This window comes from Drosophila miranda, chromosome XR (genome assembly GCF_003369915.1).
Source record: "Drosophila miranda strain MSH22 chromosome XR, D.miranda_PacBio2.1, whole genome shotgun sequence".
Lineage (NCBI taxonomy): Eukaryota > Metazoa > Arthropoda > Insecta > Diptera > Drosophilidae > Drosophila > Drosophila miranda.
Window position 1 is genome coordinate 13,864,364 of NC_046674.1, and position 16,725 is coordinate 13,881,088.

At 46.9% G+C, this 16,725-nt stretch overlaps 1 protein-coding gene and 3 long non-coding RNA genes across 6 annotated transcripts; 3 read left to right on the forward strand and 1 right to left on the reverse strand.

Moving 5' to 3' along the window:
- Nucleotides 1-1,151: 1,151 nt before the first annotated feature.
- On the reverse strand, nt 1,152-1,920 carry LOC108153033. 3 transcript variants are annotated; one of them, XR_004471472.1, is made up of 3 exons: nt 1,704-1,920; nt 1,518-1,648; nt 1,152-1,420 (listed from the first exon to the last, which is right to left on the reverse strand). It is a non-coding gene; the product is annotated as an uncharacterized LOC108153033 (long non-coding RNA). The 3 variants fall into 3 exon arrangements; XR_001774869.2 differs by having other exon boundaries at nt 1,152-1,478; XR_001774868.2 differs by having other exon boundaries at nt 1,152-1,461; nt 1,704-1,917.
- A 3,526-nt stretch (nt 1,921-5,446) lies between these two features.
- On the forward strand, nt 5,447-7,101 carry LOC108153032. Its single transcript, XM_017282788.2, has one exon. It carries the CDS (start codon nt 5,556-5,558, stop codon nt 5,901-5,903), a length of 348 nt encoding a protein of 115 aa, XP_017138277.1. The 5' UTR covers nt 5,447-5,555; the 3' UTR covers nt 5,904-7,101.
- Nucleotides 7,102-7,211: 110 nt separating this feature from the next.
- On the forward strand, nt 7,212-7,931 carry LOC108153035. Its single transcript, XR_001774872.2, has 3 exons — nt 7,212-7,415; nt 7,470-7,596; nt 7,653-7,931. It is a non-coding gene; the product is annotated as an uncharacterized LOC108153035 (long non-coding RNA).
- A 5,287-nt stretch (nt 7,932-13,218) lies between these two features.
- LOC117186374 lies at nt 13,219-13,788 on the forward strand. Its single transcript, XR_004471473.1, has 2 exons — nt 13,219-13,311; nt 13,460-13,788. It is a non-coding gene; the product is annotated as an uncharacterized LOC117186374 (long non-coding RNA).
- The last annotated feature ends 2,937 nt before the right edge of the window (nt 13,789-16,725 follow it).

Below are 16,725 nucleotides of genomic sequence, written 5' to 3' on the forward strand. Positions count from 1 at the left end.
CGATTATAATGAAACCCAACCAACCAACAGAAAGAAAGACCATCTCCGTTTTGGGCCCGATCGAGCCGCACTATGCTTGGAGCTGTGGAAATTAATTGTGCTACCCTGGAGCCGGGGACGGGGTCGGATCTGGTTTTGTTCTGCTAAACAATTTGCATAAATTACAATACGAAGAACAACATCCGAGGCAGCATCCAGGGCACATATCGCACCGGCAATAAATTCAAGTCAGACTTTTCAGCCTGGCTTAAGTCATCAAAATGGCAGCGGCAGCGGCCGAACGAAAAGAAAAATTGCCGGACAGCTAAAATTTGTTTATTTTTTGGGTAGAAAACCAGCCAATGAAAAAAAAACACACACAAAGACAAACATCTGTGGCCAAAAGGAACTATTTTTCGAATATTTTGATCAGATTTTTCAACTCAAACCAAAAGCTGTAGACAAAGCAACAATTACTCATCCCTCCACAGGGTACAGTGCCTCCACTCCGCCGTACTAGTATGAATTATGTGGCAAATGCCTCGTTATTAATTAGACTCATTTGACGCTCGGCTTCAGGACTCGGCGCGGTAGAGATTGTTGCCATGAAGACACCTTAATTAAATGTCTGTCTGCGGTGGATGAGCATCAGCGGCCCAGAGTCAGAGTCTGAGTCTCCTGCGGGGTGGTTCTGTTTTTTGGCAACAATATTTTGCATATGCTTGTTTTTTGGCCCTGATGATTGTGCTCTCCCCAGCCCCAGCCCCATCCCCGACCCTGTCCCAGGAGATTTGTCATTTTAATTTCCATAAATCAATTTGTTAATTAGTGCGGCTCTTTTGGTTGCCTCTGCCACAGACAATGGAGGCGATTAGCCATCAGTTTGCGATTTCTTCAAAATGGCCACAGCAAGATCTTCGCGGTTTGAGTTAATTAGTTTCCGCAAACAGGTCCATCAAGAGTGGCAAGAGTACCCAAGAGTGGGTAGGACCATCTGTACACGAAATACGAAATGTAAGAACCCTCTCCTGATTCTTTGCCATTAATCCGAGGAGGCATCTGACGTACATACGAGTACGCTTCGGCCATTTACCAAATTCCAAGGAAACAAAAATCGCAAAACAAATATTCCGCTAGCAAAGAAAGGCGGAAAGGGTGGCACGTAGGTCAAGTAGGATGTGGTAGAAGCACACTGATTGATTTTATTGAAAGAAAATGGAATGGCCAACTTTTCAGCATGTTTCGGTTTCCTGTTGCTTTCTGCGATGCCGTGGCTATTTCCACTTAAAGCATTTTTGTGCTTTCGGCGGCACCGGTATCAGCTCTTCTTAGAGGGGGCACAGCGATCAATCGACTTCCTAGCAGGTCTGGACAGGCGACTTCAGAGACTGGCAGATGGGAACAAAGCTCATCCCCCAACCACGAGGAGACGACCTGAAGGCTGGAGGGCAAGAGGTTCCATGGAAGTAATTTTCTGCGGCTCTGTAGATCGGGAAGACCTTTGGTTGGACATTGCAACAGTGCACTGCGCCTCGTACCTGGACCACAGCTGCCTCAGACCAGTGTCCTCCAAAGGGAACCTAAGACCATTCTTCTCCAGTCCGGATGGGCTGCTCGCTGGCGATGCATTTAGTGAAGAACGGAATGCCCTGCGGACTGTCGGGCGGATCTGGAAAAGGAGTTGGCACTTCAGAGGTGGATCCCTCGGCTCTGGCAGCACTTACTCTCGATTTCTATATTAATTTTGATTGCCGACGGCGCCGAAAGCAGGAAACTGTTTTAGATGGAAATATTCACGTCCACGAAACAGGAATACCGAAAGCACCTGGGAAACTGTTCCGAAATTTGTTTGAATCTATCGAAAATATTTGTTTCTGTGGAGCACACACACCATTCACGACTAAAGCTGAAGGGCGCAGGCTGGCAGGTGGGCAATGGGGCTCTGCGATCCTCCATTTCCCATGCTATATAGTCAGGCACCTTAGGGTGCCTTGTAAAAGGTGTAAAAATGTGGAAAATGGATTTAGGAAATCATTACCATCGACTTGTCGCTTGTGGCATATAAATGCTTTGAAAACTTTGGAAAAATACTTCAATTAAGTTGGTCGCTCGCTCGGAAAGACTAGTTTTGTTCTTAATTTGCATTTGATTTGCTTGGGGGCAAATCAAGCAGAGATAAGAGCCCCGATTTCATTACATTCCGAAGAAGAAGGCCACTTCTTTATGCCAATGTCCGCACCTCGCACAGAGACAAAGCAAATAAACAAACATAAAAATAAATAAAGCTGCCAGGACAGCCAGGACATCCAGGACAGCCAGGACAGCAATCGGCAGCAATCAGGAATCGGAATCTTTAATCCCATTTAGTTTTCGCATCGAACTACCGGGCAGGGCATTACTTCAATTTATTTTGATGGCCGAATGGATGGAAAAATGAAAAATGCGTAAATAGCTGCAGAAATATAAATATTTTATGGACAATTCGGAGAGGAAAAGCTTTAAAGTGCATTGGCTTTGAGCTTTAAGTTGCCTGCCACTCGAGTGGCGTGCCCCAAGACCCTCCGACAAACCGAAGATGTGGCAGCAGCCATTTAATGTCACTTGGGCGCAACCATCAAGCATATTACGAGGACGAAGGCCCCAGCTCTACTCGGTGCTGCTGGGGCCATCCCGACTAGGGGCCACCCTCTTGAGCCCTCGATCGGATGTGGGAGGCCCTAAGTCACATATAGCATAGAGACCCCTATCCTCCACCTGTTACATCCTTCGACAGGAATCCAATATACCCGTCGTACACGGCACGAGTGCCCCCATTTGATAACAACAACAGTTTACACAACAAAACAAACCGAAACGAAACGAAACCATAAGAGCGAAGGCGGAGAGATGGGTGGCAGAGGGTGTGGCCACATGTAAAGTGTTCTGTTCTGTTCTGGCTTTGACTTTGACTTGAGGTGCATCCCGCCAGCCAGCCAGCCAGCCAGCCAGCCAACATCCAAAGTAAAATGCATTCAGCAACAATTGTTGCTAGCTGTAAATAAACACGACTTGCACCCAACCCACATGTGTGCACTCTGCCTCCACGCCCCCATGATGTGCACACACACTCCTGTGGGGGCTGCTGGGGCTGCAGGGGAGGCAAACACTGAAATGATAATAAGGTATATAATTTAATATCAATCTGACAGCCAGAAGGCAACAAAGTGCGCCAAAGCCAGCGACCGACGACGAAGACTTCAGCGCATTCGACGCTGCTTTTTATGCTACACTTTTTGCGGCTTTGCCTGCTAAAGATTGGGATCGATTGACTCTAACCTCAAAATATTTATCTTTTCGATGGGGAATTTGGTTAATTTCCTCAACAAATCAGCCACTATTCTAAGACGGCTGCCCTCTCCATCCCAGGCCAGGTGGCAGAGCATCACCGAGTCGGCCTCTGCTCTCTCCTGCAATTCTTTCGTCGTTTCTGCTGCTGCCGCTGCTGCTGCATGCCATGCCCTCTGCGCGCACTTCACTTTTATACACGAGTATGCATTGTCTGTCGCTGTCGCCCCCTGTCTAGAGGTACTCAAATGCCCTGCTCCTCCCAGTATCTCCGCTCCTTGGGTGCCGTTTGTTTGCCCTTCCAGGGGGTATCACAATTTCGAGGATATCTTTGGAAAGAAGAGAATTTTGCACAGTTCTAGCTGGGTTTCTGGTGCCCTGCCAATCGGAAGGGCATTCGGCAGCCACAACCCACAAGAGCCTACGGTTTTCGGGCTTCCTTTGGCCCCCTAACCCCAAACTTCAAACCTATATTATGTTTCCGCTCATCTCACCTTTTCGCATTTTTTGCGCTGCTCCTTTCTCTCTCCCTCTCTCTCTCTCTCTCTGATATTTTTTGTTTGCTAACCAAATAAATGCAGCTTGTTGTTTGTGTTGAGCCAAGCAGAACATTTCCATTTGAATGTTCTTTTAAGCGAAAACAATTTCTTCTTTGTTTTGCTTTTGAGAATGTCTCCTCTTCATAGCCGCCCCCCAACCCGAAGCCCAGAGACCAAAGCCCCATCCAGTATTGGCCTTTGTGCAGAGTGTTTAGCAAATTAGATCATGGATTTTCCCTTCTGATTTTCGGAAGGTTATCGCTTGGATGTCATTATCGGGTCCCGCCCCTCCCCCCACACACACAACACCCGCCTGAGTGCCCCGCGAGTATAATATTCGTATTCTTTCCCCCTTTTGTTGTGCACCTTTCAGGTATGCAGGATTTTTTTTTTGTTCTTTAAAGCATTTCGCTTGGATTTTATTTTACATTTTTTTATGCTGCAACTATAAAAAAGTTTTTACATTTTTTACGGCACTTATTTCTGCTTTCTTTCTCTTCTTTCTGCGGCGGATAACAAAAGAAGTTTTCCGAGGGCGAGTGCATTATATTTTGGACTTACGGCGAGAAGTTGATTATGTTGATTTGTGGAATTGATTTGCCCACCACGCCACCCCACTCCTACCGCCTCGCAGCACTGCACTCTGCCAGGCACTCCTTACTATCATAAAATATTCGTGGCATGTGGCATGTGGCAGGGCAAATGTTCCCACCGATTGTTCTGTCGTTTGTCAGTGGATGTAGTGCCATGCCACAGATAAAAGTACGTGTAACGTGGAGAACTGTGAAAAAATGCATCTACTATTTATTCGAAAATATTCCCAGACCCTTTTATGGGAGATCTTCAGATAAATTAATTAAGGAGGTTATTTAATTCATTTCTTTAGATTTTCCAAGGGCCGGGGTACTAGCCACAGGACCTACGTAGAGGAATTCGGGAACTGCCAGACGCAGCAAGGGCCGCGGCTCGATTCCATGGAATAGGGAAAATTCTATTGCAGATTTTACTAGCGATACTCGAAAAAGAAATGCGTTTAGGTTCTAGCCTTAGAACTAGAAAATTCGTTGCGGGAAGAAATCTCTGAAGCAGCCCTGCATAAGGCTTCGAACTTCTCCCCTCAAAATTCGAACTCAAATGCCATTCGTGGCACTTTCCCCTCAAAAAATTTCGAACTACGTAAGGGAGGAAAACGTAAGCCGTAAGCGAGCAGGGGATGGGAAAAACGTAAGGCCACGGAAGCATGCATGCCGCGTGAATGTAACATGCCACAAGTGTGACTGCAACCGAGCTCTCTCTCTCGCAGTCCGACACTTCTCTCTCTCTCGCTCTCGCTCTCTCGGGGCTCTGAGGAAACGTTTACTGCACGTGACGGAAAGTAGCTAAACATTACGGCACTGCACGGCGCTCTGCCAACGGGCAGCAGCACGTGAGAGAGGAGCCACAGAGAGAGAGAGAGAGAGCGAGAGAGAGAGCGCGCGCCCGTGTGGCATTGGGTGGTTCGGATGGTCTGGGTGGTTGGAGTCGTTGGGGTGGCTAGAGACCTTGGCCGCTTCCCGGGTATAAATACGAGCGCCCTGGCGGGCAGCGCCTCAGTCGAACAACAGAGCTCGACCCGAGAGAAACTTACCGAGGAAACCCTCAAGCGGAAGCGCATCAAGTGAAACACCGTATCCACCGTATTTTTTGACGTAACCTTTGCCCACGAGTCCTGCCATGGCCATTCCCTTCTATGAGAACGAGCACGCGTCGGCCTCGGCGTCGGCGACGGCAACCGCGCCCAGTGACATTGCCACCGCCACCGCTGGCGACCAAGTGGATGGACCGCCGCTCCTCGATCCCGGATTCGACCATGTGGACTACGAAGGACCTCCGCCTGCAGCGGCGGCATCAGCGGCAACAAGTGAGCCGCCACCGACCGCCGAGGAGCAGCTGCTGGCCTGGAAAATGCTGGCCCTGACCATGTGCAAGGTCCTCAAGCAGTTCTGCCAGCATCACAAGCAGGCCACCGGGAAGCCCACCAAAATGACGGCCACCGTCCAGATCCAGCCACAGAGCCAGTAAGACCCCCGCCCCCCCAGTATACCCGACCCCCCCTCCGCCACCCACAAAAAAACAGAAGCAGGACCCGGGACAACCGTGCCCGGAGCTCTGAAGCGGCTCCTAAAAGCGCAACTTGTGATTAATTTACCGTTGGCGAACACGTGAGAACTAGCGCAGCGCCCCAGCCCAGCCCCACCCCACACCACACCCCCCCTAGGGACAGAAGGAGACGGAGACGAAGACGGGAGAGAGAGAAAGAGATTTAGGAAGGATTAGAGAGTGCAAAATGTGAATCAATTTCCCAAGGAAAAACCCCAGAAAGTAGTTTTTATACACCACGTATTTTCTTTGATGGAGAAATGATTTCGAAATTGCCGTCGCGACACACACTTTTTGGATAAGCGCAAATGTGATAAATAATTTTGCTAAAAATATTTCCAGTCCCCTCCCCGGAAGCTCCCCGCAAACTTATCTAAGTTTAGTTCTAATCCTAAGTTAAGTTCTCCCAAGAACAAGGTCCCCAGAGATCCGATCCGATCCGATCCCATCCGATTCGATCTGGAAGCAGCAGCTAGTTTTCAGAGTCTCTCTCCGAAGAGAAGCCCAACACACTTCGTATATATCCTTCAAATAAGTCTAAATATATATACATATATAGATGTGCGTGTGTATATGTGTCCGTGTGTAGGTACAACATTTTTTTTTACAAACAACTCTCTTGGTGTCTATTTATCAGAGTTTCAACTTCCTAGGTAGAATGCTTCTTCGACTTAGCGAATAGTTATGCAAATACAACATATGTTAGGTGTATATTTTTGATATTTTTATATTTGCTTTGCCAATCGATAAGTCTCAGCTGTGCGTTTGTGTCAACTTAGTTTCCATGTATGTAGATCCCTACTCATAAGCAATACGATGCGCAATACGCGACGAGGACTTCGCCCGACTGAAAGACCCTCAGGTCTGGGAGGAGGCAGGACACTTCCGCGTGTCACGAGCATACACATAGTACAAGTTCAAAAGTAGAAATATTTACATCCATACAACAACAACAACAACAACAACAACAACCCTCCCCCCACCCCCACTACCCCCCACAACACAAAACACAAAACAATTACTATTATTAGAGATTAAGCAATTTTTTAGATCTAAACTAAGTAAACCCACAGAAATAGTGTGCATAAAGCAAATTACAATAAAATATTATGAAAACGTATTGGCTCTTGGATTTATTTCGATGGGGATTTCAGATGCTGCAAGGCACCCCCCCTAAGGTGCCAGACTATATAGCATGGGAAATGGAGGATCGCAGAGCCCCATTGCCCACCTGCCAGCCTGCGCCCTTCAGCTTTAGTCGTGAATGGTGTGTGTGCTCCACAGAAACAAATATTTTCGATAGATTCAAACAAATTTCGGAACAGTTTTCCAGGTGCTTTCGGTATTCCTGTTCCGGGGACGTGAATATTTCCATCTAAAACAGTTTCCTGCTTTCGGCGCCGTCGGCAATCAAAATTAATATAGAAATCGAGAGTAAGTGCTGCCAGAGCCGAGGGATCCACCTCTGAAGTCCCAACTCCTTTCCAGATCCGCCCGGCAGTCCCATGGGCATTCCGTTCTTCACTAAATGCATCGCCAGCGAGCAGCCCATCCGGACTGGATCCATTCCACCCTTCCCTTTGGAGGACACTGGTCTGAGGCAGCTGTGGTCCAGGTACGAGGCGCAGTGCACTGTTTCAATGTCCAACCAAAGGTCTTCCCGATCTACAGAGCCGCAGACAATTACTTCCATGGAACCTCTTGCCCTCCAGCCTTCAGGTCGTCTCCTCGTGGTTGGGGATGAGCTTTGTCTCATCTGCAAGTCTCTGAAGTCGCCAGTCCAGACCTGCTAGGAAGTCGATTGATCGCTGTGCCCCCTCTAAGAAGAGCTGATTCCGGTGCCTCCGAAAGCACAAAAATGCTTTAAGTGTAAATAGCCACGGCATCGCAGAAAGTAACAGAAACCGAAACATGCTGAAAACTTAATAAATATACATTGAAAAGCACAATCAGATCTCGACGGAGATCTGGCACATTTATTCATTCCAATAAAATCAAAATCGAACAATATGTCCCCGTGTGCTTTGCCGCAGCTTGTGCCACATCCTAATTAACCTACGTGCCTCCCTTTCCGCCACTAATAACCATAATTTACTGGCGCAATCATTGAGAATGCCTTACCACCTCAAAGAGAGTCCACCTCGCCCCGCCATGGCCGGCACCATAACTGTTGCCACAGAGAACAAGATCAAAGCCTTTTTGCCAGACAAAGGACTCTCGATAATTCCTCATATTGCCCCCCCCCCCCTCCCGGGATATGCCCGGGAAAACTTCATACAATCGATGCGGAAAAATGTCGCGTGGCGCCCCCGTAAAAAGGCCTTTGGGCAAAGGAGAAAAAAAAATAAATAAAAAGGAGACGACAGAAATCTTTCAACTCCCGATTTTTAATACGCTTTGTATGAAGGCAAATACTGTGAAAGGATGTGGGATGCTAAGCTGCTTTTTTAATTTTCTAAAATCCAAATAGAAGATTTTCTAGGCGTCCGTCCATCGAAGCCATCAATCAATCCATAATAATATCAATCAGGGCGCTGGGCAAAGAACAAATAACATTTGCCAAATCAACTTTAGCCTCCCCCCACCACCCCCACCCCCACTCCCACTCCCATTCCCCCGAAGAAGATTTTATAATTTTATTTTTTTTGATATTTCCCTTCGAGGCAGATAAGCGAAAAGTGAAGGATTTTCGAGGTTTCGCATTTCGGGAGCTGGAGAAATGCGCATTATGGGAGACGGTTAACGGTTAACTGTCTGAATTCAATCAAATGTCCCCCCGGGAATTTGCACTTTTGTTTGCTTTCACGGGCTTCCTTCCACACATGATATCCGGCCATCGTTCATCCTTCAGCAACCCTTTCCCTTCGCTCGCCAGCGGAGAAAGCAGAGAAAGCGGACCGCTCGAGTGCATGTGTGCGTCCGTCCAGCGGAGAGATGAGGAGAGGGTGAAGTGGTAGTGGTAGTGGTTTTGGTTACGGTTTTGGCTTTGATTTGGTAAGGTGACCCATAAACAAACAGATTCCTATTTTTGCCAGCGAAATCTTCGTGCATAGGGTATGCAAGGGGTGTGATGGTCTAGTCCATGAAGCCCCAAAACAAGTACTTTCCTTGGGCAAACATTCGTGCATGCACATATGAGTATGGTCCCTGCCAGATCTGTGGCTATTCGAGTGCCTTTGGAGGCATTTTTTAACTTAATTGAAAGTACACAACATTTACTAAGCAAATCAATTGCTTTTCCTCTGTACTTTTTTCATAGTAGTGGTGGTCCCTGTCCCGGGGGAATGTTTGCATACTCGAAAACGAGATTATTAAAAATAAATTAGAGGTTTCCTTTTGCCCTAATACTAGTCGGAGAAGTGGTCCATTCCAGAGAGGCTTCAGTTGGTTCTGTTTGGAACGTGCTCAAGTGCGGATTCATTTCAATTTGGATGGGCTTGGGTTCGGGTGAGGGTTCGGGTTCTGGCTGGGGAGTTACTTTCTGCTTTCAGGATTTTTGTGGTCATCATTAGTGTGCTCTATTAAGTGGAAGCTCTGGCTGTGAAGCAGCTTTAATCCCTAATCTCAGGCTCTGGCTCTGGCTCAAGGTCGTTGCATGCATATGTTGCATCTTCGAGCAGCCCCTGCCAGCATATGCTGAACTAGAAAAACACGAAATGGGGGGGATTTGGTTCCCTATTTCGGGTTCCGCAAAGGGTTGCCTGCACCACACATCTGGGATCTGGGTCAAGGTGAAGAAGTGCACTCGGAGTGCACTCAAACTGGTTTCACGAAAGGATTCAGGCAGCTTGCACTGTTCAAGAAAACAAAACAAAGTTTTAATATTTGTGTCAAAGGATTAAACATTAATAGAGCCCATTACCTCCTCGACTAGATCGGATCGAAAGATATAAACGATATCAAAATCGAAAGGAAAAAAACCATTCAATTGAGTTTCAGGCTCCACCCACGTTCATCCCTTGACGCAGAGGAGGCACTGCTTGCACTTCATCATTACAATTAAAGCAGATCAAAGCAGTGGCGGAGTGCGAAAGCAGGGAGCGGGCGAAAGGTGGGGGGCGAACGCGGACAAAAGGCGCGAAAGACAAAAGGCGGCGACAGTCAAAAGGCAACAACAAGTTGGCAGCGCCAATGTCAAAGGTAATGACAGAAGCCAAACAATTGAAAAGTTGCAACAAACAGAGACAGGCCCCAGCCCAGGGAGGGGAGCAGCAGCGAGGAGAGAGGGAGAGAGCGAGAGAGTGTGGAGAAGCGGAAAGCGAAAACAAAGAGACTTCGTTAGCTTTGGCGGCTACAAAAGCAGCAACAGAAAAATGTATACAAAAAAATTATTGGATATCTATGGACTCGAAACCGATGCTTCTGATACCCTGGGCAGATTCAGCGTTCCATCGAGAGATTTATATATAAAATATTCATCTGATTTCTATTAGATTTCCTTGAATTCGATTGGCTATCCTCTGGCTTTCTTCGTTCCGTTGCAATATCGGTATACCCTCACCGTGGAAGGGTACACAAAAATATGGCAAACAATTGTCAAAGCAAAAACGAATGAGAAAATAACTTGGTAACAATTTTCGAGCAATATATTTTCCGCTGTTAAGCAGAACTTTTCACGCGCTTTTTGATGTTTTCTTTTCCGGTTTTCTGCAAAAGTGCAAAAATAACAAGGAAAAATTGCGTAGAAATATTTAATGAGGCCAAAGTGCGAGTGCAAGTGGAAAAGCGAAGGAAAACCCAGGCAAAAAAAAATCTAATTTAATAATCAAATAAAAAGCTGGTCACAGGGCACCACAGCAGAGCACAGCAGAGCAGAGCAGAGCAGGGGACAGGAACAGGAGCAGCGCTGTCCCCAGAGAGCAAAAAGAGAGACAGCGAGAGTGGCAGAGGGAGAGGAAGTCAAGGAGAGAGAGAGCTATGCAAATGCAAGAGAGATAAGGGGAAACAAAAAAATGGTATTCGCATAACTTGGGCGATTTGACAAATTTACGAGTGAGTTTAGCGGACTAATCATTACAGATCTTTATTCCACTCCCCACAAAGAGCGCCACCCCCCGAGGCCAGAATCAACAAGGAGTGCCCGAAGAGAGGGGGCGAGCGTTGACAACGGACGTCGCTGCTGTGTGGCCTCTTCCTCATCCTCTGCTTTGCATTTTTTTATGTCTTCTCTTATGCTGGATACCCTAACTAAAAGCAGAGGGAGTGTCCCTTCACATATCACCTGAGCGCATGAAAACGGGTATATTCTTTGTCCAAAGCACCAATCAGCACTTTCGGATGAGCGCAATATTCAATATTTGGCTCCAAATCGAATGCAAGACGAAGAAACGAAGCGAATTTAAATGCTCGATGTACATTTCGGCATTTCAAGGGTATTTCGTATTCAGCTCTGTGCCCGCAGAGACTTTTCTCTTTATTGTAATAATTTTTTTTCGTTTTACAGAAGAAGAAAAAAATAGAGAAAGAGAAAACGAAAACGAAAATCTCTTGCACATAATTTTAATGTTTATCGTCTTTTATTGTCAAACAAATTATTTTTGATATTTGTGCTGCAGGCTACCCCCCCCACCCAACCCCTGTGTCAGGTGATGCTGTCTGGGAAATGATTCAGCTGCTGGGCGGGTGGGGAGGTTACGTAACCAAGGAGATCCTGCACCCACACACACACACACACACACACACACGTCTGGTAATTTGATTAGCTCGGGAGGGGGCAGAGAGAGAGAGAGAGTGGGAAAATGGGATGGCATAATAATCATAAAGAAAATCCAGAAACGACATCCTGATCTCTATCGGGGCCAAAGTCAAAACAATTTAATGCATGAATAAAAAATAATTTCCTTGCGAGGACATCCTGCTGCGGAGTTTTATTAGATTTTTGCCAAAGAGCAACTTCATATGTAGTCAGTCCCCACCCCAGGCCAAGCCCAAGCCCCACACTCCCCAATAATACTCCTTCCAGGGCTGCCTTATCTCTTCCTGGATTTGTCTTCTTCCTTTCATGTCTCCTTCATTTCTCAATACATCCCCACACACACACACACATTGTCGTACATATTGGATTATTTATCCAGGCAAAAAAATGTACATCCACTGCCATTTTGCATATGAATTAAAACGCAATAAATTAGCAAAGAAAAGAGCCCTGTTTGCAGCCAATTGATGTTCGAACCAAAGGCTGTACAGTTTCTTGGCAATCGAACATCCTACCAAGGGGACACGGGCGAGGCGGAGTGGCCCACAGGAAGCCTTTGTTTGCTTTGCTAATGCCTCGACGTCGCCCTGTTTGTCGTGAGATTAGCTCAAGCCGATAAAGCCAGCAGCGGCAGAAGAAAAAGCCGCGTTCAAGTACTGTCTAAACGAGACAAAAAGGCACAAGCGGGAGTACCAGCAACAGGAAGAGAACAGGAACGCAGAGTGGAGTAATGAGGAGTGAGTAACGAGGAGCAAGTAATCGAGAGAGATGAGCTCGAGAGACAAAAGGAAGAAAAAACTAAATATAAAACGAGTGATCCTTCGACATTATCATTACTGAGAGAAAGTAGAGAGAGAAACTCCCCACATAAACATATATTTTGAGTTTATGGACCAATACAAAGCTGGTGGAGGAGCATTACCACCTGTAGAATCACGAAAACTATGTGCAAAGAACGCAGCTGGAAAACTCGGACCTACCACGGAAGGACTGCAGATTGCTAGTGGGAATACTCACGCTTTGAAGCTAGGCATCACAAACAGAGACAGCTGTAGGAAATTTGGCAAGCCTGGGGAAACCCTGGAACACCTCATCTGCAACTGTCCGGCCCTCTTAAGGGCTAGGAGGAAATACCTGGGCGCATCAGTGCTGCCTCCAAGAGGACCTGGCCTAGGCGAAAAACACCTCGATTCTCGAGGACTTTAAAATCCCCCAAACGCTGCCTATGTGGAGCCCCGCTGAGGGCCGTCCGGCTTAACCCCACCTAACCTAATATTACGGTAATAATAAGTACTCCATTGCCATGCAGCTGAGCCGCTAGCCCGTTTAGACAGTACTCAAAAGCGGAGAAAAGCAATGGCATCAAAATGCCGCCAAATGCAGACGCTTTTAATAAGCTGATTTGTTATTTATGATGTTTTCCTAATGATTTTCAAATTTTCCTTTCGAACTTTGCGGATTGTGGATTGTGGGCACAGAGTAAATGCTGTGGGAAATGGAATATTTAATAAGCAAAGATGGCAAAGATATACATATCTCGTTAATATAAATTAATTTTACATTTATATTCCCCAAAAATCCAAAATTGTAGGTAGACAATTGTAAAGATTTCGAACAGACTAAGAGCACTTTTAGGTAAATTTAAAAGCAAGTTAAGCGAGTGGCATGCCCCCGCTGCCACCCACTGATTATGAGGCAACATAAATTAGTTAGTGCCACCGCAGTGGCGATAGCTTCGACTGCCCCAAATCCGACTTAATACGCTTCACTTAATTGTTTACAGCATTAATGCAAAAACCTCAGCAAATCCAATAAACACTGCCAAGCCCCACCATCCCGAAGCGAAGCAAAACAGGACGAAACCAGAGCAAGGCCCCGACCGCAGTCAGAGAGAGAGAGAGAGAGATCTGATGGCTGCCAGCCGAGTGGACAGCCCATCAATATTACATCACAACATGGTCATGGCATGGCATTGCATAATACGCACATACCGACCAAAATCGCGGCCCAGGACATGCCTCAATGATATCATTGTGGGAGGATGAGCGGGGAATCAGGATGGGCGATGGGCGATGGGGATGATGTTACGGCGGCTGATAATTCGGTAGCAAACATTAATCAGCGAATTATCAATGCAAATAATTTTCAACACGCCTGAATGCGATATCAATCAACGGACATCGCTTCCGCTGCAATAACCAGCGACGACACCAACAACAACAACAACAACAACAGAAATAGGAGCAGGAGCAGGAGCAACAGCGGGTCCAGGAGGAGGACACGTCGGGCCATGTGCAACATCCCAGTCTGGGGCACTTAACACACAATTAAGTGCAAATAATTGCAAACGCTGCATATAAATGATTTGTTTAAGCCAACATGACAGACACACACGAACGGAGCGGAGCGGAGCGGAGCGGCGATGGCCATGGCCATGGCAATGGCAATGGCAATGGCAATGGGATAAATCACCCTGCGGCATCTTAATTTTCGAGTACTGGGGCACAAGACATCGCACAGTGGGGCAGAGCCGATTGACTGCAGAAATCGGGCGAAGGATATGCCCTAGGCTTTGCCTATTTATAGAATAAAGGACCACAGCTGATCGGAGCTTACTTTTTGAACAACAAACTGGGGTCCTTGGAGCCCACTGTGACAGCTGAAAAGGATTTCTGCACTATGCGATAAGCGGATAATGAATTTTGAGTTGAAGTTTGAAGTCGCAAGCGTCCAGCGGGCCGGAGGAGGAGGTGACGTGGGCCTCCCGCCCTCCCGCTGTGGCTATTGGTCCGCTTAATTAGTATAATCCGCGTTGAAATTACTCAAGTGTGCATTGTGGTGTGGGGTAGGAGGTGGGAGGGGCAGGTGCATGTGTAAGCTTAAGGGATGCAGGCGGCATTATGATTATGATAAGATTGGCTGGCATAGGTGCATAAATTTAATGACAGCAATTAAGTGAAGCGCCAAAGTTTTCGCAAGAAGTCTTATCAGAGGAGCAGCACAAACACACACAGAGGCACACACAGGCACGCAGGCACACATTCACAGACTGATGGCCAAAAGTGCATGGCATAATTGAATACGTTTAAGCCAAGTTAATGCGCATTTCATTGGGCCACGCGTGTCGTGGTGGGGCGAGGGGCATCCAACGCGATCATTTGCATATGGGAAGAGGGACGGACGGACGGACGAACGGACGGACATGCATGTAAGAGTCATTAAATATGCAAATTGCAAAATAAATACACACACAAGCGACAAAAAGAGCGCAACGATACGAAATCCAAGGAAAGAAATGCGCGCCGCATTTGCTACCCTGGCAGATACATCTACAACATGTATCTATGTATCTCAGCGATAACAGCATGAGGAAAAGTACAACTCTTGGACTTTCTTCAGGGTGCAGAGATGGACCTTATAGGTACCCTTTCTTTCTTTGCCAGGGTATCAAAAAAGAGAAAAAGAATATATTTCCCTACCAATGCGATTTATGTGACAGCGAGAGAGAGAGAGAGAGGGAGAAATGTGTAAAGTGTGCACTTAAGCCAAGAGCAGTCGGACCCGAAAGTGGGTGCCATCCACCCACTGGTGGGTCCCGCCTTGCGGTCACTCTCTGAATGAATCACTGGCGCCGGCCAAAGACGCCGTTCAGTCTCTGCTGCCAGACTCCCTCTCTGTCCCTCCTCTATCCTCTATCCAGGGCCCTCCCCTCTGGCGCACACCCGGAAGCCGTAATGGAGTTTTCATTCAAATTATTTTCGGTCGGAAAATGCAAGCCAGAAGCCAAGGAGGCACTAAATTGCCTGAATTGATGTTCTCTTTCCTGTTATGCTCTCTTCTCGGCACCACTAAGTGTTGGTTGGTTGGTTGGCCTTCTCTTTCTTCGCTTTTGGCCCAAACACACACATATTGGTCCCGTTATAAATCAGTGACGGAGGTGGAGCCTGCATCCCAAAATGAAATACAAAAGGAAACGAGCCAAGGACCCCAGGCCCATTTAAATCGGTTTAAAGAGAATTCTCTGCCACCGAAGAGCCACTACTTTCTTCTACTTTCCAGTCTCTCATTTTCGCATCAGACTAACATTTCATGGGTGTTTGTAGAGGGGGGGGGGGGGCAGGGAGTACAGTGGAAACCCACATAAAATATGCATGCATATGCACAGCCATTGGATCCGATCCGAACAATGAAAATTTCGTACACATAAAAATTCTTTTCGCACTTTTTGCATCATTAATTGTGATATTTATGACTCGAACCTTCAAGCCAAAGAGTGCCAAAGAGAGGGGTGGGCGAGGGGCGAGGGGGAAGGGGGAAGGGAGATTCTGTGCGACATTTTCTATGCAAATTTGAGCGCCTTTTATTGGGTCGTACGTGCTCACGGGGGAGGGGCAAAGGTGGACAACCAACACATGCATATGCCACTGCGGAGGTGAGAGCGAAAGAGATTGGCTCGTGCCCTCGGGCTGCTCCTGATGCACTGAGAAAAAACTCCAATTTAGAGTGGCAAACTTTCATGGAGATATGGTTGAAAGGATAGTCAGGATAGTCCTGGGAGTAGGGTCTTCAGACCCTCCAAATGATCAAAACTTCATATATTATATTCTTTTGGTTTCCCCATTGGTTTTTTCTTGCAGTGTGCGTGCCGGAGTGCGTTGTTTGTTGTTTCAATTTCGTATAAACATGTAAATAATTTCCAGCTGATTGCACAAATTCGTTGCGGGCTTGATTTTTATTATTGCACCCATTGTTCTCTCTCTCTCTGTCTCTCTTGTGTCCCCTGCACTGCAGCAGAGAAGAGCAGCATGCATAACGAATTTTGAATTGCCGATTTCCCTTTTTCCCTCTGGCGCGCTCTCCGCTCTCCGCTGTTCGCGCTTTTGTTTTCAATTTGCCATAAGTCTGTCAATTGGCGAATTAATAAACTGGAAAATTCAACACAAACGGGGACAGATTGGAAAAGTCATTTCAGGGCTCGCCTCGGGTCTTACCCACATGAAAAGCGTAAAAGCGTGGCGTAGGAAATGCAAATTTCCCCCCAACCACCCC